Source organism: Brienomyrus brachyistius, unplaced genomic scaffold (assembly GCF_023856365.1).
Source record: "Brienomyrus brachyistius isolate T26 unplaced genomic scaffold, BBRACH_0.4 scaffold32, whole genome shotgun sequence".
Classification (NCBI taxonomy): Eukaryota; Metazoa; Chordata; class Actinopteri; order Osteoglossiformes; family Mormyridae; genus Brienomyrus; species Brienomyrus brachyistius.
Genome location: NW_026042307.1, coordinates 1,153,070 through 1,174,520, shown reverse-complemented (window position 1 = coordinate 1,174,520; position 21,451 = coordinate 1,153,070). Strand labels below are relative to the sequence as shown.

Here is a 21,451-nt window from a genome sequence, read left to right as displayed (position 1 = left end):
GTGAGGTAACAAGGGTGTAGTCATCAAGTTCTGGGCTTATGCCTTTGACCTCTGCAAGGCTCCAGAACTTTTTAAGGCAGCTTGGGAATTTTTAATGGGTATTATTGAGATTTATGGGGTATGTTGTAAAATTTTGCCAAATTCTTGGTTTGAGTGTGCTTCTGCTAAATGTTTTAGGTTTAAATTACCAACTAGTCCGTTGGTAGGTATAAAACACGCAGGGTTGTGACTTAAGGAGAAGCACTGATTGTTGAAGGATATCAACAGATGAGAAGCCATGTCCTGTCCTTGTTCTTTTCTGTCCTCTGGTCTTGACTGGCAGGGGACATGCTGCATTTATCATGCTGCAAAAGCAGACACTCATATTCCTGCGTTCTAACGCCACATTACAGTTCTGCTGTACTCCTGATTCTCCTACAAGGACATGGTGTCTGGAGGAGGCTGGTTCATGATCATGAACTATACCTGGTGCACGCAGTCATATATTCGTATTATGCCCTGTGTGAGGCCGGCATCCAGGTGTCATTCAAGCTGGCCTTGCTCATCACACTGACGCAGATCATGCGGATCGCTGGTGGTTGCCTGGTCATCTACCTGCTCTTCTTTCGGAGGCAGCAGGGGCAGGATTGCCGGCACTCTCTCAGGTAGGTAGACCGGGGAGTCCCTAAGAATATGGCCAGACCCTGAGGCTACACTCAGATGCACATAAAGCACCAGGCCTGCTGGTTTCTCCTTATTGTAAAAATATAATAAATATAGTGATACTCTATTAGTCCCTGTATCACTGGGTCAATGAGTCGAATAAAACAAAAAGTACCTGCAAAGTGCTGCTAGAACACTGCTCAGAACGACGAAAACTGTGTTAAACTTCCCCAGATTTATGCTACAACACAGTAATTGCATTTTTTTATTCGTAATTCACCATAGAACTTTCTGCACGCTCTGCCGCTGTTCATAAACCCAAATGGTATACATCCAAGACATGACAGTACAACTGGATACCTTAAAACATCTCACATGAATCTTACATCTAATTAAATTGACTTCTATGTGAAAACAGAAAAGGCATTTGAGTTGACTGTAATTATCCATGTCAGGAGGACACATTGAGCTACCTCAGGTTTTACAAACTATAACTGAAAGGCCCATGTGCTTGGCTAAATAGTTCAGTTCCTCTTGTATTTTGAATGGTTTCTTTCCTTGACTGAATGACTCATCCAGCTGTTTCACATTAACATTAGTAACACATGCGTGATTGTAGAAGACTGAACAATCAGCACACAGCAAGATCTCAATGCTTAAGGTAAATCAAAGTCAGTTTATTTGAAATGGTGGTTTACAAACCCTGTCCTAGTTCAAAGTGTCCTCCCTGACATGGATTATCTGGTTACCCCACTGTTATTTTTACCTGATTAATGAGGGTATTTAACGATTTCATGTAAGCAATTATTGGATGGATTTACTGATTTGTATGAAGTACTGATTTTCATTTATGAATATAATGAATTAAAAATGTCTTCCACACTGAACATCTCCTGGCATCTTACATCACTTCTATCTATCTATCTATCTATCTATCTATCTATCTATCTATCTATCTATCTATCTATCTATCTATCATGTAAAGCATTTTTAATGTCTCAGATAAACACTATTTCAGGGCTGTCTTCTCTACCCGTAGCTTGACGGTGTCCCCCGGGATGCTGGTTGGGATCCCTGACATGTCCGGGTTATTGCACAGCACAGTTCTATGGGAAAATAGAGGAAAGACGGGATAAAACGTCCATTCAACCATCTTCCGTAACTGCTTATCCAGAAAAGGTCTCCAGTGAGCTGAGAATGTATATCGCCAGAAACACAGGACACAAGGCAAGGGACATGCTGGACTAGGAGCCAGTGCATCATAGGACACACACGGACGGACACACACACACACGCACGCACGCACATTCACGCACGCACACACATTGAAAGTATAGTTATCTTTATAGGAACTAATTTCTATGGGCATAAGACTAATACCAACAATGACAACAAATAAGCGAATTTCCGTTCCGCCCCCTATGACGCTCCGGCAGGCATTGCAACAGAAATAACCACGTTGCGCGTGTGCGAGGCAGGAAGTTATGCTGTCTACGCAACTGATAAAAACCAGCACTTTAACCTTGAATGAAAAACATGCGTAAGACGGCGATCTGAAAAGCATGTCAGCTGTCAGCCTAGCGGTGAAAGAGCGGCGAGCGTCGCATCTTAAACGGGGGAGCGGGCTGAACGTGCAGTCGTCGCATTACGCGGTAACAAACTCTCCGGATCAATCTGAGAAGGTATGCTGTCTGAACGTGCTGATCTGCTAATATAAGCATTGATTTGGTACATTATGATATCATTTTAAGATCATGAACCAGAGTGTTTAACTAGGCGCACGCAGTACGTGGTGCTTGGATGAATTACGGAGGCGTACTGGAACTTCTGGGATCGCATATGTGGGCGTCAGGCGCTTTATAAACGAGCTAAAGGGGCATTTTTCAAGACGGTGTACTGAGCTGGGGAGCCACCAGTAATCGAGGTAGCCAACTGCTCTGACCCCCCTCTGATTAATTCTTGCTACTCAGATTTTTCGCGTTTTCAATATTTCTCTATAGATCGGCCTATTTCTTGTCGGATACTTACCTTCGATGTAATCAATTAATTACACATTAATGAACTAAAACGGTGTCATGTATATTTATAATTAATCTAGAAAGACCACTGGAATTATACATATGGATAACTTTCTTTGCAAGTGTGACTTAAAGCAGAATCACAAATAAACCGCTGTTCTTGTATGTGTTTATTTGAATAGAGAAACACAGTCTGTGCCCTGCTGTTGCATTTATATACTGTGTTTCAATTAGGAAATTAGTACCGTAGAGGTTGCAGCTCAAGAGATCGCTATTCATAAATGTATCCATTTATACAACATATTAATTAGGCGTTTCTTCCCACTGTTCAACCCAAAGGAAAGGAATAATTCAAAATAAGGTCTTGCCTTTATCCAGCCTATTTCTCCTAGACATAACTCAGCTCAGTTCAATGTAAATATGAGATATTGACAATTTTCTTGTACTTAAATTCTGCTCCTGAGAAATAACCTTCCTGGCGTCTCGGCCTGATCCCTTTTTAAGATCTTAAAATACTTTTTCTCTTCACTGCACTGATTTTTATTTGTCTCCGATAATCAGCTTTTGAGAATAGTGTAAGATCTAAAAGACAACTTGACTGATTAGCTTTTTAATGATCCTGCACAATATCAAGTATGTATCTTATTAATCAAATTCAAGTCTCAACTCTGTTAAAAAAACTCCTGCTTTTATTGCTATTTTGCTGTTGTAAAAGGACAGGATAATTTCTTTTAGATTGATAAATTCTTTTGTTCCTTATTTGTCTTGGGGGTCGGGGGATTAGGAGAGACGGGTCCGAATTCAGTAATCTCGAAAGAAGCAAGTGATTTTATTTTTGATGATACAGAAAAGACTGTTCTGAGCTGCAAAACTTTCCCTGGTAATCTAGGTTCAGTACTTCCCCACTAGGTACGTGAGCAGGACCTTACTTGGGACTTTACCATTCAGTTTAAGAGTCTGGTTATTTAACAGTTACAATGTGACTGTGTCACTTTCCTGCAGTGTTAAGGATTAAAGCCAGATTTCCAGGATCAAAGTCAGCATTTGAACTCTTTTGCCAAAATACACTGTAGTGTGTTTAAATTGGTTTGGTAGACATTTTAAAGCAAATTGGGGGTCAGAGAGCATCAAGTGCCTAAAGAAAGCCTTGTGTAACATTTGTATTTTCACAAATGTTATTCTGCAGTATATGTACCTACGTATTGTACACCAAATTAGTCTGAGAATGCTGAGATTTTCCATCTTAATACAGAAGAAACCTCCTAAAATAATGGCAGGTGAAACAAACACATGCAAAAATTCCAAATATTGGAAGTTTCTGTGTTTTTCTTTGTGTGTGCGTGCGTGTGAGCATGTGTGTGCATGTGAGCGTGCGCGTGCATCTGAGCGTGTGCGTGTGAGCGTGTGCGTGTGAGCACGTGCATGTGAGCATGTGCGTGCGTGTGAGCCTGTGCGTGCGTGTGAGCCTGTGCGTGCATGTGAGCGTGTCTATACCCTCAGGGACTGGCAGTACACTCTCTGCACAGGCTCCAGTGTACAAAATGAGCCCTTATGAATGCAGCGTGAAACAAAACAAAATGTTCTGACCCAGGCAGACGTGAGATGGAGCCGGGAGACGCGTCAGCTCACACCGCTGGATGACTGCGAGCGGCTCGGGACGCTGTTCGGACAGGTGAACAAGTGCCTGCGGGGGGTGGGCTTCTGCCAGCTGTACTTCGGGGAGAAGATCGTGGAGCCCGTGGTGGTGGTCCTCTTCTGGGTGATGCTGTGGTTCCTCGGCATCCAGGCTCTGGGCCTGGTTGGAGCTCTGTGCATCGTCATCATCTACATCCAGAAGTGATGCCTCGTTGGTTGGTGGGCTGTGCTCCTTCCATCAGCCGCAGGTTCTTCACACTACCTGGCCTTCAGCAGACCAGTGGACACATCAAAAGTGCCTTGCATGGAGTTTTATATGACATACTTATGCACGGCGTTTGGTAGCAGTAATATTTTTCTTTTTGTAGTCATTCAGAGCTTTTGAAAATGTATTTTTTTTAACTTATTGTTACATCCCGGTCTAGGGTCAAGGAGTAAACAGGGAGGACAACGGGGAATGGGGAGGGAGAAAAGAGAAATGACTCACAGACTAGTTATAGTTAAGATCGGATATATTTGAAGTATATTTTGATATAGTGAGATAAATGTGAAACACCAGGGTGACCTTCAGGAGCAGCAAAGGCCACAATAATAAGCAAAACTAGTGAAATACCTACGTGAGCACCAGCTAAGGCTTCCATAAACAAAAAGAAAAGAAAACAAAAGACAATAGCTACCCTTATTAACCACAAAACAGAGACAAACGATTGACATGCAAAAAATAAGGGGCAGCCACTCCCTACAAGCCTTACACAGAAATATATACAGATTATTTACAAAGAATACACAGGGCAACCAAGTCCAAATCGAAATGCAAACAGGGTAGTCATTAGCCAAACACTGGGCCTGAAAGACATACACATCATAACGCGGAAAAACCAAAGTCAAATCGAAATCCGAAAGAGGAATCACAGAGAGACAAAACAAGATCGTTATACACAGGAAATCAAATACAAGAAGTGCAAGGAACAAAGAGCGAAGGCAGTAAAAGCTGTTAAATGGGGTTGCGGGTCTTGTTTTACAGTGCTATATCAGATGAGAGGCAGGATAGAGAAACGAAGTGAAGAAACCAGTTTGTGCAGTTTTGCCACTGCGTTTGGAGTGAGGGATGGAAGACCTGGAAGCGGATCAGCTGGACGGCAGAATCGAAACGGATCTAAAGGGAAATGGAGAGACATACACACCCACATATATGGACGTAACAATATGCATCTTCGTAAGATTGAAAATAGTGAAACCACAGTGTAGGAAGTACTCTGCTGGGTAAAGGAAACCTTAGACACTTCAGCACTTCTTGTCAGTATTAGAGACCTGATTGAATGACTCTTACACAGTCTGCTAAGAACTATGACTTCATTGTTTTTCAGCATGCAACAGATCTTCAACCCAGATACAGTTTACATGTCTGCAAGTTTAGACTCGGGTTAACCTGGGCACTTTACTACGGTAATCCTTACCAGGCTTTGTTTACTATACTGTATGCATCACACTTTAATTTCTCTTTTAAAAATCTCTTTAATGACTTTAATCTCTTTGACTTGTTGTGGGCTCTTTGTGATTCTTCTTGAGAGCTTTGGTGCAGCACTGGCATGAAAGTGAAACCTATTTAATGATTTCATAGCTGAAGGGAAGGCTTAACTGAAAACGGCCATTTGCACTTCTGCTGCCCCAATGGATGAATATATGTCCCAGATCTAGGTGAGCTAATGGGCCAGTGTGCTTGCTTGTACGGATTTGTTTTACATCACTGTGATTTTATTTCAGAAGTGTCACAGCCCATGGTTATGAATACAAGGACGTTTAGACTCATCTGAGTTGTACCTTTTGGCTGTAAGTTTTACGACATCTACTCATCTCCTCTTTGGAGATGTTCAAACTCACGCTTGCCTTTTTAACATCATATCTCAATTTTGCAGCCTTCTGTGTCTGTAAATGCGCATGGTGCCTCAAAAAGATTGTGGAATTTAAGTTTCTTACTCAGGACCCTGTACTGGAAAAGTGACTAGAAGATTGTTGAATGTTTAGTCCTCTGAGGGGAACATGGTGGCTTAACACTGTAGCCTCATACCTCCAGGGTTAAATGTCTCCACCTCCTTGTATGGAGTTTGCATGTTATCCCTGTGTCTGCATGAGTTTCCTCCAGTTTCTTTCCGCGATCCAAAAACATGCACTTTGATGAATTGGTGTCTGTAAATTGACGTGTGTGTGTGTGCGCGTGTGTGCGTGTGCGTGTGTGTGTGTGTGTGTGTGTGTGTGTGTGTGTGTGTGTGTGTGTGTGTGTGTGTGTGTGTGTGTGTGCGCGCGCCTGGAAATGGATTTGCATGCAGTCCAGACTCAGGCTCGGTGGATAATTAGCTCTTTTTAATTCGAGTTATAATTTTTTTTACTTTAATGTTCCATTTTGGCTAAAGATTCTATTAGAATTGTTCTTAAGCAGATTCGGAACATGAAAAATGGTGATAAGTTGAATGGACTGCAAACTGAAATCTAATTTTAATAAATAAATCATATAATAATATATCCTTTTTGTTGTGGGGCGTAACACTAGAAAACACCAACAGCACATTTCGTTATGCACTTTTTTTGTCTGACTACCTACTAGGGATCCAGATTTTACCAGGGAATGTGTTTGACTAGGGCTGGGAAACATGCCCTAAAAATGATACCAGTTTTTTCAGAGATTTTTACAATATCAGCATTTACCACAATATACTAAAATTCATACCTAGAAGACAGTAAAATATGACAGGTGGTGTTGAGTTTTTCTGATTTTGAGGAGCAGATTGTTTTACTAATAGTTATAGAGCATATGACAGGTCAATTACAGCAACAGACTCATATCTTGATAATGCACTATTTTTACACAAATTCTATGACTGTCAGTTATGCAAGAAAACAAGTATTTAGGCTATATCACGATACGATATTTGAACTGACGACTATATTAATGTTCATACTTATGGTACGATATTTTACCGAGATAACGCCCAGTCCTAGTCCAGGCTGTTCCCGTACCTCAGGGTTTCCGAGGATCAGCTCCAAGTTCTCCCCAGCCTTCTACTGGATAAGTGGTTTGAAAGAAGAATGAATGATCAGCATCTTATGCAGATATGAGATGTTACCAGTTAAAGAAAAAGTATTCAAAACCTTGCTGCTGTAAGATGTCTTTCTGTCACTCTTGAATATAAAATGATACAATACAATTACAACACCTGAAAGTGATAATGAAATTAATTTCTCAGTAAAAATTATGCTGAATGAATTATTGACAGAAATGCACATAAATATATTTGAATTATTTAGTCAACGATGCATAAGAAGAAACCAGTGCAATCAGATAAGAGCTTCATACCAAGGTGGAGTGGAACCATAATATTGTCCTCTTTCATGCTTTTAATTTAAAAGCGCTATATAAATGTAATGTTTATTCATTCAATGTGAATGGCTTCAGCTACAGCATAGTTAAACTTGAGGCTGGGACCAGCAGTTTTAAATGCCTCACATATAACTGAAGTTTAGCTAATTAAGAATTTTAAGAACCGTTTCAATATAGTTACACAAATAGAGTCATTTCACATTGGCATAGAATGGGCCTCTTCAGATCTCGCCCTCAATTCGTCAAGTCAATTGTACACCTATAAGGATACGTCGAATTTGTACAAATTACAGGCTTTTGAGCATCACAATTTATCTCTCATTAATATTTTAGGCTTATAAAATTCTGGACATAAGTAAACATCTGTAAAGTGCTGAAAATCCAGTATCCGTTATTTAAAGCGCTACAGTGACATACAGTATGTTGTTTTCAAAATAAAATTAAACTAAAATGAGACCGTCAATTTGATTTTTCTAGAGGAAAAATAATTTGATAGATTAATCAAACCATTAGGAAAATAGATGATAAATAAAAATTATATACGGTGTTATATATACGGGACAGTCCTAGTGCAAGGTACTGAATTTCTGTGAAATAAATTTACATTCTTTAGCAAATTCTTTTATCAAAAGCAACACGCAATTGACAAAGTAGGATCAGATAGTCGGCTATAGAGTTCAAACCTGCAGAGCAACACATCACCCCTAGAAATAGCATAAAACGAAAAAGCATACCATTAACACATATGCCTAATATTGAAATTAAAGAAGGGAAAACATCACATTTATAATGATGTTTATTCACTTAGTAGGTCGATTCTCCTATACTTGTAAGTCAAAGAATTAGGTAAAGGCTAAATTACATAGCAAAGCCTAACTTTACTTTAAATTTAGCACAATAAAATGTATAGTGTAGCACAAACAATATCAACACTTACACTTTGTTAATCTTGTTGCCGGATCCAGTAAAACTTATTTAGTGGGCACTGAACTGTCAGTCAAAAACTTATTAGCCAATCATCCCTGGAAAAGCCCGCCCATGCGAGAAGTTTGTGTCAGAACTGTAAAGAAAAAGTCAGGCAGAGCACAAGCGAAGAAGTTGGCAGTATAAACAAAGGAGCACATTATCAAAAGACCAAGTTAATTTGAGATGACATTTCTTTTGCTTCAGTGAGAAGTTTTGCTTTATAATATTGGCACAAATCTGACTCTGTACCTCCCCCTCCTACCTGTGCCGCCATAACCTTACACTCATCTAATTGTTTGCACTTCCTCTAGTCTCTCCTGGGATGTGCTCAGGGCCACCATCAGAAATGCATGCCCCCCCCCCCCCCTCGGTTGATTAAAACAATTTGGCCAAAAGATTTGTAAGCCTGCCAACGCATCAAGGTAGACTTTTCAGCAGGGGTCTAACTAACCTGATTTAACCTAATCTAAACAAATCTATCTTAAGCTAACCTATAGCCATGTAGCTGTGGTGCTGGCCAACAGAAAGGAGCAGGGATCCAGTCGTGCGTGCAACCTGAGGTTTTATTAGGAGCATGGTAGCGACAATACAAGTAGGGATTAACGAGGAGAATGGTTGAGGTCCGAAAGCAGGGTTCAGAAGCCGGGAGGTCTGTCCTACAAAGAAACACAAGACACGAGAACACGGGGTGCGGGAAGCAAGAGGCGCCGGTCTCAGCGGGGAAGATGGTTCAGGTACGGGAACGGGTCTGGGGAGAGGAAGAGGAATAGGAATGGTAAGTACACGGGGATAACAGAGCAGGGAAGAAGCAATGGGTAGACGAAGGACAATAGATCGCTCAGCAAGGCACATTAGCATGGCTCAATACTTCGCACCGTCTTACTGGTGCCCGGTGCTTAAATCTGTTTCCCTATCAGTCTGACACACCCCGCGAGTTCCGCCCCTGGGGCGTGGTCGGGGCGGAGCCCCCGGCTGAGTTCCCGGCAGAGTCCGTCGATGTGGGCGTGACAGTGCCCCCCCCCTTGACGGCCGCCTCCCGGAGGCCGGAGGCGCTTGCGGGGTCTACCCCGGGGCCGCGGAGCAGGTTTAGCAGGAAACTGAGCATGAAAGGCGGCTCTGACAGCGGGGTCGATCGGGGAATTGGCGGCGACCCAACAGTTGACTGCAGGAGGACTACCCGCCCACTCCACCAGGTATTGCAGTTGCCCCCGCCGGCGAGTGTGTGTATGCGTGTGAGTGTGTGCGAGCATGTGTGCGTGTCTATACCCTCAGGAATTGGCAGTACACTCTATGCACAGGCTCCAGTGTACAAAATGAGCCCTTATGAATGCAGCGTGAAACAAAAAAAAATGTTCCGACCCAGGCAGACGTGAGATGGAGCCGGGAGACGCGTCAGCTCACACCGCTGGATGACTGCGAGCGGCTCGGGACGCTGTTCGGACAGGTGAATAAGTGCCTGCGGGGGGTGGGCTTCTGCCAGCTGTACTTCGGGGACAAGATCGTGGAGCCCGTGGTGGTGGTCCTCTTCTGGGTGATGCTGTGGTTCCTCGGCATCCAGGCTCTGGGCCTGGTTGGAGCTCTGTGCATCGTCATCATCTACATCCAGAAGTGATGCCTCGTTGGTTGGTGGGCTGTGCTCCTTCCATCAGCCGCAGGTTCTTCACACTACCTGGCCTTCAGCAGACCAGTGGACACATCAAAAGTGCCTTGCATGGAGTTTTATATGACATACTTATGCACGGCGTTTGGTAGCAGTAATATTTTTCTTTTTGTAGTCATTCAGAGCTTTTGAAAATGTATTTTTTTTAACTTATTGTTACATCCCGGTCTAGGGTCAAGGAGTAAACGGGGAGGACAACGGGGAATGGGGAGGGAGAAAAGAGAAATGACTCACAGACTAGTTATAGTTAAGATCGGATATATTTGAAGTATATTTTGATATAGTGAGATAAATGTGAAACACCAGGGTGACCTTCAGGAGCAGCAAAGGCCACAATAATAAGCAAAACGAGTGAAATACCTACGTGAGCACCAGCTAAGGCTTCCATAAACAAAAAGAAAAGAAAACAAAAGACAATAGCTACCCTTATTAACCACAAAACAGAGACAAACGATTGACATGCAAAAATAAGGGGCAGCCACTCCCTACAAGCCTTACACAGAAATATATACAGATTATTTACAAAGAATACACAGGGCAACCAAGTCCAAATCGAAATGCAAACAGGGTAGTCATTAGCCAAACACTGGGCCTGAAAGACATACACATCATAACGCGGAAAAACCAAAGTCAAATCGAAATCCGAAAGAGGAATCACAGAGAGACAAAACAAGATCGTTATACACAGGAAATCAAATACAAGAAGTGCAAGGAACAAAGAGCAAAGGCAGCAAAAGCTGTTAAATGGGGTTGCGGGTCTTGTTTTACAGTGCTATATCAGATGAGAGGCAGGATAGAGAAACGAAGTGAAGAAACCAGTTTGTGCAGTTTTGGCACTGCGTTTGGAGGGAGGGATGGAAGACCTGGAAGCGGATCAGCTGGACGGCAGAATCGAAACGGATCTAAAGGGAAATGGAGAGACATACACACCCACATATATGGACGTAACAATATGCATCTTTGTAAGATTGAAAAATTACAAAACTGACTGATAGTGAAACCACAGTGTAGGAAGTACTCTGCTGGGTAAATGAAACCTTAGACACTTCAGCACTTCTTGTCAGTATTAGAGACCTGATTGAATGACTCTTACACAGTCTGCTAAGAACTATGACTTCATTGTTTTTCAGCATGCAACAGATCTTCAACCCAGATACAGTTTACATGTCTGCAAGTTTAGACTCGAGTTAACCTGGGCACTTTACTACGGTAATCCTTACCAGGCTTTGTTTACTATACTGTATGCATCACAGTTTAATTTCTCTTTTAAAAATCTCTTTAATGACTTTAATCTCTTTGACTTGTTGTGGGCTCTTTGTGATTCTTCTTGAGAGCTTTGGTGCAACACTGGCATGAAAGTGAAACCTATTTAATGGTTTCATAGCTGAAGGGAAGGCTTAACTGAAAACGGCCATTTGCACTTCTGCTGCCCCAATGGATGAATATATGTCCCAGATCTAGGTGAGCTAATGGGCCAGTGTGCTTGCTTGTACGGATTTGTTTTACATCACTGTGATTTTATTTCAGAAGTGTCACAGCCCATGGTTATGAATGCAAGGACGTTTAGACTCATCTGAGTTGTACCTTTTGGCTGTAAGTTTTACGACATCTACTCATCTCCTCTTTGGAGATGTTCAGACTCACGCTTGCCTTTTTAACATCATATCTCACTTTTGCAGCCTTCTGTTTCTGGAAATGGGCATGGTGCCTCAAAAAGATTGTGGAATTTAAGTTTCTTACTCAGGACCCTGTACTGGAAAAGTGACTAGAAGATTGTTGAATGTTTAGTCCTCTGAGGGGAACATGGTGGCTTAACACTGTAGCCTCATACCTCCAGGGTTAAATGTCTCCACCTCCTTGTATGGAGTTTGCATGTTATCCCTGTGTCTGCATGAGTTTCCTCCAGTTTCTTTCCGCGATCCAAAAACATGCACTTTGATGAATTGGTGTCTGTAAATTGACGTGTGTGTGTGTGTGCGCGTGTGTGCGTGTGCGTGTGTGTGTGTGTGTGTGTGTGTGTGTGTGTGTGTGTGTGTGTGTGTGTGTGTGTGCGCGCGCCTGGAAATGGATTTGCATGCAGTCCAGACTCAGGCTCGGTGGATAATTAGCTCTTTTTAATTCGAGTTATAATTTTTTTTACTTTAATGTTCCATTTTGGCTAAAGATTCTATTAGAATTGTTCTTAAGCAGATTCGGAACATGAAAAATGGTGATAAGTTGAATGGACTGCAAACTGAAATCTAATTTTAATAAATAAATCATATAATAATATATCCTTTTTGTTGTGGGGCGTAACACTAGAAAACACCAACAGCACATTTCGTTATGCACTTTTTTTGTCTGACTACCTACTAGGGATCCAGATTTTACCAGGGAATGTGTTTGACTAGGGCTGGGAAACATGCCCTAAAAATGATACCAGTTTTTTCAGAGATTTTTACAATATCAGCATTTACCACAATATACTAAAATTCATACCTAGAAGACAGTAAAATATGACAGGTGGTGTTGAGTTTTTCTGATTTTGAGGAGCAGATTGTTTTACTAATAGTTATAGAGCATATGACAGGTCAATTACAGCAACAGACTCATATCTTGATAATGCACTATTTTTACACAAATTCTATGACTGTCAGTTATGCAAGAAAACAAGTATTTAGGCTATATCACGATACGATATTTGAACTGACGACTATATTAATGTTCATACTTATGGTACGATATTTTACCGAGATAACGCCCAGTCCTAGTCCAGGCTGTTCCCGTACCTCAGGGTTTCCGAGGATCAGCTCCAAGTTCTCCCCAGCCTTCTACTGGATAAGTGGTTTGAAAGAAGAATGAATGATCAGCATCTTATGCAGATATGAGATGTTACCAGTTAAAGAAAAAGTATTCAAAACCTTGCTGCTGTAAGATGTCTTTCTGTCACTCTTGAATATAAAATGATACAATACAATTACAACACCTGAAAGTGATAATGAAATTAATTTCTCAGTAAAAATTATGCTGAATGAATTATTGACAGAAATGCACATAAATATATTTGAATTATTTAGTCAACGATGCATAAGAAGAAACCAGTGCAATCAGATAAGAGCTTCATACCAAGGTGGAGTGGAACCATAATATTGTCCTCTTTCATGCTTTTAATTTAAAAGCGCTATATAAATGTAATGTTTATTCATTCAATGTGAATGGCTTCAGCTACAGCATAGTTAAACTTGAGGCTGGGACCAGCAGTTTTAAATGCCTCACATATAACTGAAGTTTAGCTAATTAAGAATTTTAAGAACCGTTTCAATATAGTTACACAAATAGAGTCATTTCACATTGGCATAGAATGGGCCTCTTCAGATCTCGCCCTCAATTCGTCAAGTCAATTGTACACCTATAAGGATACGTCGAATTTGTACAAATTACAGGCTTTTGAGCATCACAATTTATCTCTCATTAATATTTTAGGCTTATAAAATTCTGGACATAAGTAAACATCTGTAAAGTGCTGAAAATCCAGTATCCGTTATTTAAAGCGCTACAGTGACATACAGTATGTTGTTTTCAAAATAAAATTAAACTAAAATGAGACCGTCAATTTGATTTTTCTAGAGGAAAAATAATTTGATAGATTAATCAAACCATTAGGAAAATAGATGATAAATAAAAATTATATACGGTGTTATATATACGGGACAGTCCTAGTGCAAGGTACTGAATTTCTGTGAAATAAATTTACATTCTTTAGCAAATTCTTTTATCAAAAGCAACACGCAATTGACAAAGTAGGATCAGATAGTCGGCTATAGAGTTCAAACCTGCAGAGCAACACATCACCCCTAGAAATAGCATAAAACGAAAAAGCATACCATTAACACATATGCCTAATATTGAAATTAAAGAAGGGAAAACATCACATTTATAATGATGTTTATTCACTTAGTAGGTCGATTCTCCTATACTTGTAAGTCAAAGAATTAGGTAAAGGCTAAATTACATAGCAAAGCCTAACTTTACTTTAAATTTAGCACAATAAAATGTATAGTGTAGCACAAACAACATCAACACTTACACTTTGTTAATCTTGTTGCCGGATCCAGTAAAAATTAGTTAGTGGGCACTGAACTGTCAGTCAAAAACTTATTAGCCAATCATCCCTAGAAAAGCCCGCCCATGCGAGAAGTTTGTGTCAGAACTGTAAAGAAAAAGTCAGGCAGAGCACAAGCGAAGAAGTTGACAATATAAACAAAGGAGCACATTATCAAAAGACCAAGTTAATTTGTTTGAAAGTTATACATTTTACTTTAGAGATGACATTTCTTTTGCTTCAGTGAGAAGTTTTGCTTTATAATATTGGCACAAATCTGACTCTGTACCTCCCCCTCCTACCTGTGCCGCCATAACCTTACACTCATCTAATTGTTTGCACTTCCTCTAGTCTCTCCTGGGATGTGCTCAGGGCCACCATCAGAAATGCATGCCCCCCCCCCCCCCCCCCTCGGTTGATTAAAACAATTTGGCCAAAAGACTTGTAAGCCTGCCAACGCATCAAGGTAAACTTTTCAGCAGGGGTCTAACTAACCTGATTTAACCTAATCTAAACAAATCTATCTTAAGCTAACCTATAGCCATGTAGCAACATTCTCCACCACTTATTTACTAAAGAAAAATATCTAACATCTGCAGCATAACAGGAATACACGCTTAACCATGTTAATAGCTCACTACATTGACCACAGTTGCTGTGCTCCAAGCTCAAATACATGGATCAACTCCATAATTTTGATAATTATACTAGATTTTACTATTTTACTCATTAAAACAAGCATAATCCTACTTTCTTCCTAAACATTCTAGATCTGGGGCATCAAACACTCTTCCCGTGGGCCGGAACTGGTCCGATTAAAGGTCTGATCCGGCCTGCCAGAGATTTTGAATATGAACACATTGGACTGGAAAATCCTTCAAAAAAACGTCGGTCCTGTAGGGGGTGTGTCATGCCAAAACTCTTCCACCATCTGAATTCTTTCTTCCTGTGAAGTATTGCTCAGCTGCTAGGCCCAAGACACAATTATGATGATGTAATTTCAAAGCACTCTATAAGTTTCAGGTTCACCGTTGCCACGGCAGCATGAGTTAACATCAATAAAATGCTATTACAGATGTTTTGCAAAAGTGTGTTTTTATTATTATTAAGAAATCATTTATATTTAACTTGATACTACAACCAGCATGTTTCATTAGATTGTCTATTTAGCTCCATAGCGACATGTTTTATTTGCTATTACTTCATTTTTAAAGGTGTGTTTTTATCAATAAAAAAATCAGTTAACGTTTAACTTGATAGCATAAACAACATATCTTGTTAGTTTATGAATGAATATTTAGATCGATAGCGGCATGTTTTCTTAACCGGTAAGTAGGGCTGGGTATCGAGTTCGATACTTTTTAAGCACCGACCGAATCGTCTCGATACTATCGAGTATCGAAAAAATCATTTTCGTTCGGTACCAAATTTCGATACCTAAGGGTATAATCTTGTCAACGTCAGTGAGCTAGAAAACGTGCGGCATCCTTAGGCTATGTTCACACTTGGTGTCTTTTTTCAAACTGCCAGCGTCTGCTTCACATTATAACCCTATGGAGTAATCCGTTTTTTCAAAAAAGTCCTGACCGCTTTTTTAAACGCCACCGCCGGCGTCTCTTACTGCAGCTCAGAGCGTCTTTTCAAGTTGAAAAAAGTTCAACGTTTCTGAAAAGAACGCCCTACGTCAAGCATCTATTTGACAGCTGACCAATGACAAGCGAGTAGCGAGACCTGTCATTTCGATAACAAGAAAAAATGGAGACTTGCCGGTAGATAAACTGAACCGACATTCTCCTCCCCGTAACTTCAAGAGTCAACTTTCTCTTTCTCGACATTTTTGCATCACACAGCACTAGGCTACTATTGCAGCTGTTGTTATAGCAACAAAAGACGCGCTCAGCTGCTATTTGTAACCATACGCTGCCAGCTTTTTTTTTGCTAAAAAAGCGCCATTAGCGTCTTTTTTGACAAGAAAAAGCTGATAAGTGTGAACACTCCCCTAACGTGCCCGGATCAAATGCTGGTGATTGGCTGCTGCGAGGCTGCCTTGAAAATCAATAGTTTACGGCGGTTACGCCCACTCGCCCAGAGCTTGTCTAATGTGAGGCTGTAAAGTATACTACACTTTAAAGCATAGCATAAATTTAACGCAAACGATGTTTAAGTGATCAAAAGTATGGCTACATTATGCTAAGATTGACGGTAACAGCGTGCGATGCAATATTTGTAAAAAGGTTATCGCGTCCAAGACTGGCAACACGTCAAATATGATAAAACACCTGACAGTACACGGAATTAATTTACGAGCAGAAAGTTGCTCCGTGTTTGACTGCAAGAAGATCACGCCAGTGCAGTCATCATCATCCTTTCAGTATTTTCCTGACTCAGGGCCTCCATAAAATGCCCACCACAAGCGTCGTCCTCCGTGACTGATGAGGATAACGGCGCGATGGCTGGGGCTCCGACAGGTAAACAGACATACAAAATCAGCTAACTTTTAGCTTGTGCACCGTTAAAGTTAAGTTTAAGTTTGTGCGGGGTCAATTTATTAATCCTTTTTCGGACCTAACGTACGCTGTGTAACATTATGTACTGTTTCGATGACTTTAAATACCTAGCTAAGTTGATACTAAAATGCTTTAAGGTTAAAAGTAAATGATGAAGTTTACCTCACATTAAACTTATCTTATTTAAATGTCCTTATCCTTGGCTGCATTAACAGTTTAGCTTTCATGTTTTCTTCACATTAATGTTATAGTCTCTGCTCGTGCTGACCCTGGAATTAGGAGACCATCAAGTGATAATCCATTTACACTGGCAGAAAAAGTAAAAATGAACAAAGAAAGGAAAGATGAATGCCACAGGGCCGTTACAAATTTTATTGTTAAAGGTTTACTGCCTTTTTCTACTGTGGAGGCTTCATGGTGGCGGTAAGTACAGTAAGCTGTAAATTATGTTGTAATATTACCATTAAGGCTGTTGGCCAGGTTTGTAGGTCTTAACCTAGATAATTTTTAAAACTTTTTATAGTAAGCAACAATTATAAAATAATGGTAATTTTACTTTTTTTGTGTTTGATGATGTCAACTATAGGGAGATGATAAGCACCTTAAACCCCAGATATCAGTCCCCCAGCCGAGACATGCTCTCAAATACCCTCATACCTGCATGTTATGCAGTTGCAAAAGAAAATGTCAAGAAAGAGTTGCAAGATGTGAGGGATGTGGCTGTGACTGCTGATGGCTGGACCAGCATTGCACAGGACCACTACCTGACAGTGTCAGTTCACTATGTGAGAGAGGGTTCCATGAAAGAGAAGGTCCTACATACAAGGGCGGTATACACATCCCAGACAGGGGACATTGTAGCAGAAGAGATAGGAGATATTCTTGATGAATTTAATATAAAGGACAGAGTAGTTGCTGTGACAGTGGACAATGCAGCAAACATGGATGTAGCAGTAAAAAAGATGAGTATTAAAAAAATTTGCTGCTTTGCTCACACTCTCAATATTGCTGCTCAAAAGCTTTACACAATTACCTCAGTCTCACAGTGGGCAGGAAGGATCAGAGCAATGGTGGTGTGGCTGAAAAGATCCAGCCTGGCTAAACCTGTCCTTAGAGAGAAGCAGCGTCTTCTTGGTAGGTAGAAATCAGAATAGATGAACCTTAGTGCAAAACTCTTTGGCCAAATAGTTATTAAAAATCCTTTGCTAAATCATGCAGTAAAACATTTCTGCAAATAAACAGCCACTTTGATAACCACACACACACACACACACAAACATGAATTTCTCTTTCTCACTTTAGGTCTTCCAGAACATGCGGTCATCCTTGATGTGAAAACAAGGTGGAATAGCTTATTCCTCACGGTGGAGCGATTCCTGGAGCAGTTCCCTGCCATCCAGGCCACCTCCATGGACCATCGTCTTAAGAAATTAATGGACAAGGACAGGCAAAAACAGTTCTTATTCTAAATGCCATTTTCAGTGTGAACGATTTTGCTCATAAATCTATAGTCCAGCTAATGAATGTGATTATATTTTACAGACTGCAGAGAGTTTCTGGTGAGGATTTTAGAAAAGCAGAAGAGTTTGTCAAAGTTACAAAGATACTTTACACTTCAACCCTCTGCGTCTCTGCTGAAAGGAGCCCAACTTTGGGTCAGATTCTGCCTATCTTAAATAAACTCCAGCACCACTTCACAGTGAATAAAGAGGACTCCTCCTTCACAAAGACCATCAAGGACACTCTCTGGAATGACCTCTCAAAAAGATACCAGGTGTGCAGTGTAATCCTGTTGAATTTGCACTTGTTTTCATTAGAATTATTCAGTGATTGACTCATAGTGTTTTTGTCTTGAAGGATGGCAATATCAGACAGTTTTTGGAGGAGGGCACAGCCTTAGATCCCAGATTCAAGTCAAAAGTGACAAATGAAGTGTGGACCAGACTGGAGGAGGAGCTAATGAAAAGGACCTCAGAACAGGTGTTAATTCATATTGGTAATCTTCTACTCCTCTTGAGTTGTAGATCAATATGTGTAACCTATTTTTGTTATTGAATATAGACTCCAACTGAGCAGATAGAACAGGCACTTGAAGAGAGTAACCAAGATGACAGCTCTGATGAAGACAGTGCATCTGCAACAACAGCACTGGTAAGAAAATATAAAGAAATCCTATTTTTTCCTATTAGCTTGTTTGCATTTATCTTTATAGAGTTTTATATTTTTCTTTATTTCTTTACTTATTTGTAAATAGAAGAGGCCAAAGCTTTCTGCCCTTGAGGAGCTGTTTGCTGTGGAGGACATGGCTGTTGAAGCAAGAATGCAGACCACTGTCAGCAGCACTACAGAGAGGATTCAGGCAGAGATAAATAAGTACAGACTGCTTCCGTCTACACTGTCCTCAGTAAGTCCAGTAACCTGGTGGTGGGACATGAAGGATACTCTGCCAATGCTCTCAGAATTGGCATCAAGGTATCTTTGCGTGCAAGCGTCATCCACACCCTCAGAGCGTACATTTTCCACTGCTGGGGACATTATCAGCCAGGAGTGGGCTTGACTGTCTCCTGAAAAAGCAGACATGCTAATTTTTCTGAAGAAGAACTGTTGAGTGATTTCAGGTGATCTTAAAAGGTTAGTTCACCAAAAAAATGAAAATTCTGTCACTAATTACTCACCCTAATGTTGTTCCAAACCCATAAGACCTTTGTTTGTTTATCTTCAGAACACAAATGGCGATAATTTGGATTTAATCCAAGAGCTTTCTGATCCTCCCATAGATTTACTGGATATGCAGTTTTCAATGCCCAGAAAGGAACCAAAAACATAGTCAAAATAAGTCCATGTGATATAAGTGGTTCAATCATAAATATATGAAGCTGCGAGAATACTTCTGTGTGCAAAGTGAACAAAAATAACTGTATTCAACAATTTATCTATGGGAGGATCAGAAAGCTCTTGGATTAAATCCAAAATATCTTCATTTGTAGATAATTAATGACAGAATTTTAATTTTTGGGTGAACTAAACCTTTAAGCAGCAGTGAGCCTCACAAATACTTAAAATTGATTGACTTAAAATGGCTTGAACTTTATTAAAACGGTTTGCAGTGATATATTGTGCTAATCACACTTTGTTCATTTTGTGCTTTCGTTCCTTTGTTTATTGGTCTTAGAGATAAGCCTGCTGTGAAAAGTGTCACAAACATCCTGAAAAAATAAAACCAAAGTTTCTCTGAGATTGTGTTATGTAATCTTGTTAAAACATATTTCTTAAAATAAAAGTATCGAAAAAAGTATCGTTCGGAACCGGTATCGAATTCAGGGTATCGGTATCGGTATAGAAAATTTTGGAACGATACCCAGCCCTACCGGTAAGTTTGAATGAATGAAAGTCAGACGTCTTTTAGTGAGTCATGAAAGGCACGTAGTACTGTAGGTGCGGTACTGGGAGTAGTAACTTCCAATGACCAGAATTCAGATCAGACACACAAAATTTTATTATTTAGTTGACAAAATGCATTTGTTCACTAAAATGTCTTTCTTTCATTCATGAAATGCCTTTTGTAGACAAAAATTCATTTGTGGCGCCACGTGCTGGACGATCAGGCAGGGAGCGAGGAATCAAGGAAACAGGGTCGGGAATGAGGGTTTATTGATGAAAACAGGTACAAACAGCAAGAGACTTCAATGACCGGACTGGGGAAACAGACTGGAACGTGGACTAAATACACAGGACTACTCAAACTGACAGAAAACAGCTGGTTACAATCGTGGTAGCACATGTGGTTAATGAGGGGGCGTGGCGCACACGAGGATCGTACGAGCAGGTCATACCATTTAGCTGATAAAATGCATTTTGTGAATGAAATTACTTATTACTGAAAGTAGATTCACCCTTAGTTCACGAAATGCAAGGTGCTGATATCAAAGTTAAATGCACAAAATTAAACATTCTTTTTGCTTTCTGTGCACGAAAGAAAGTGAAGTCTTGCTTTTATGGACAAAATGTGTGAAAAGTGGAGTTTTTCTTTTTGTGGACAAAATACAGCAAGGCATTCCTTGATTTTGTCAATAAATAATGCATTTTTTGTGGCACAAAATGTTATTTTCAGCACGAAATCGAGCGCTTAGCCCTATAAATTCTGTACACTTGAACTAGCACAGTTTTTTTTTTTTGTTTTAAGCATACTGTTATACTTGCATTACTTATAACTACTCTATGGGCCGCCATTTGTAAAGGTACTAAACCTTTTTGTACTTGCCACTTTTTCAACATTTAGTGCAATTTTCTGACATTTAGCTAGAAGTAGGTGTTGTGTATCATAAAGTTTTTTTTCTGTGTAGGTTATGTTCAAAATTGTTTATCCTATGTAAATTTAAATGACTAAATATATTAAATGTAAATGTTAAATGTAAATATAAATGTTTACGAGCGTCGCTCTTTCGCATATTGGTCAATACTGACACGCAAACGTGCGATCTTTCACGAGATGTGTTTAGTGATTTTCATCTGACAAACAGATACTGAAGTATGCAGTAATAATAATAATAGAATGAAGGGCAAACA

The 21,451-nt window shown here is 40.2% G+C and overlaps 2 protein-coding genes across 4 annotated transcripts; both read left to right on the top strand.

The window, feature by feature from the left end:
- The first annotated feature begins 2,084 nt into the window (after positions 1-2,084).
- On the top strand, positions 2,085-12,568 carry LOC125721127 (uncharacterized protein FAM241A-like). 2 transcript variants are annotated; one of them, XM_048997127.1, is made up of 2 exons: positions 2,085-2,324; positions 10,001-12,568. In XM_048997127.1, exons 1-2 carry the CDS (start codon positions 2,205-2,207, stop codon positions 10,247-10,249), a joined length of 369 nt encoding a protein of 122 aa, XP_048853084.1. In that variant the 5' UTR covers positions 2,085-2,204; the 3' UTR covers positions 10,250-12,568. The 2 variants fall into 2 exon arrangements, with proteins under 2 accessions (XP_048853084.1, XP_048853083.1); XM_048997126.1 differs by lacking the exon at positions 10,001-12,568 and adding an exon at positions 4,252-5,313 and having other exon boundaries at positions 2,088-2,324.
- A 2,232-nt stretch (positions 12,569-14,800) lies between these two features.
- LOC125721119 (E3 SUMO-protein ligase ZBED1) lies at positions 14,801-20,120 on the top strand. 2 transcript variants are annotated; one of them, XM_048997108.1, is made up of 5 exons: positions 14,801-17,308; positions 18,188-18,659; positions 18,743-18,865; positions 18,947-19,036; positions 19,140-20,120. In XM_048997108.1, the coding sequence occupies exons 2-5, from the start codon at positions 18,405-18,407 to the stop codon at positions 19,440-19,442; spliced, it is 771 nt and encodes a 256-aa protein (XP_048853065.1). In that variant the 5' UTR covers positions 14,801-17,308; positions 18,188-18,404; the 3' UTR covers positions 19,443-20,120. The 2 variants fall into 2 exon arrangements, with proteins under 2 accessions (XP_048853065.1, XP_048853064.1); XM_048997107.1 differs by having other exon boundaries at positions 14,801-18,659.
- Positions 20,121-21,451: the final 1,331 nt, after the last annotated feature.